The sequence below is a fragment of the Nanorana parkeri genome, unplaced genomic scaffold (assembly GCF_000935625.1).
Source record: "Nanorana parkeri isolate BGI_ZX_2015 unplaced genomic scaffold, ASM93562v1 scaffold3295, whole genome shotgun sequence".
NCBI classification, from domain to species: domain Eukaryota; kingdom Metazoa; phylum Chordata; class Amphibia; order Anura; family Dicroglossidae; genus Nanorana; species Nanorana parkeri.
The window spans coordinates 1-272 of record NW_017309563.1 but is presented as its reverse complement, the minus strand read 5'-3'; the positions used below and the strand labels follow the sequence as shown (position 1 = coordinate 272).

Below are 272 nucleotides of genomic sequence, written 5' to 3'. Positions count from 1 at the left end.
GGGGTGGTGAATGGTGGAGGGGGATCGGTCTGACACTGAGCCCTCTTTGTGTGAAATGCGGAGTGAGGAGTCTGGAGGAACCTTCTGTGTTCAATGCTTGGAGTAATAAAGTTTTATCTCTGTCATTGACGTGCGGCGGCCATTGTTGGTGTGATATGGAGGATTGCTGTGTGGGGGGATGACACATAACGGTCCGTGTTGTTATTGTTCCCCGTGTCACAGGAGATTCACCGAGCTGAAACATTACAGTGATGAGCTGCAGTCCGTCATCT

The 272-nt window shown here is 50.7% G+C and overlaps 1 protein-coding gene across 1 annotated transcript in view; it reads left to right on the top strand.

Moving 5' to 3' along the window:
* The window catches only part of LOC108803006 (sorting nexin-4-like), a gene marked incomplete at its 3' end in the record, with an annotated part of 9,350 nt that extends 9,085 nt beyond the window's left edge, over positions 1-265 (top strand). The window contains exon 7 of the mRNA XM_018574857.1: positions 223-265. Within this exon, the coding sequence (XP_018430359.1) occupies positions 223-265 (43 nt within the window). The remainder of the gene's footprint in view (positions 1-222) is intronic.
* Between the last annotated feature and the right edge of the window lie 7 nt (positions 266-272).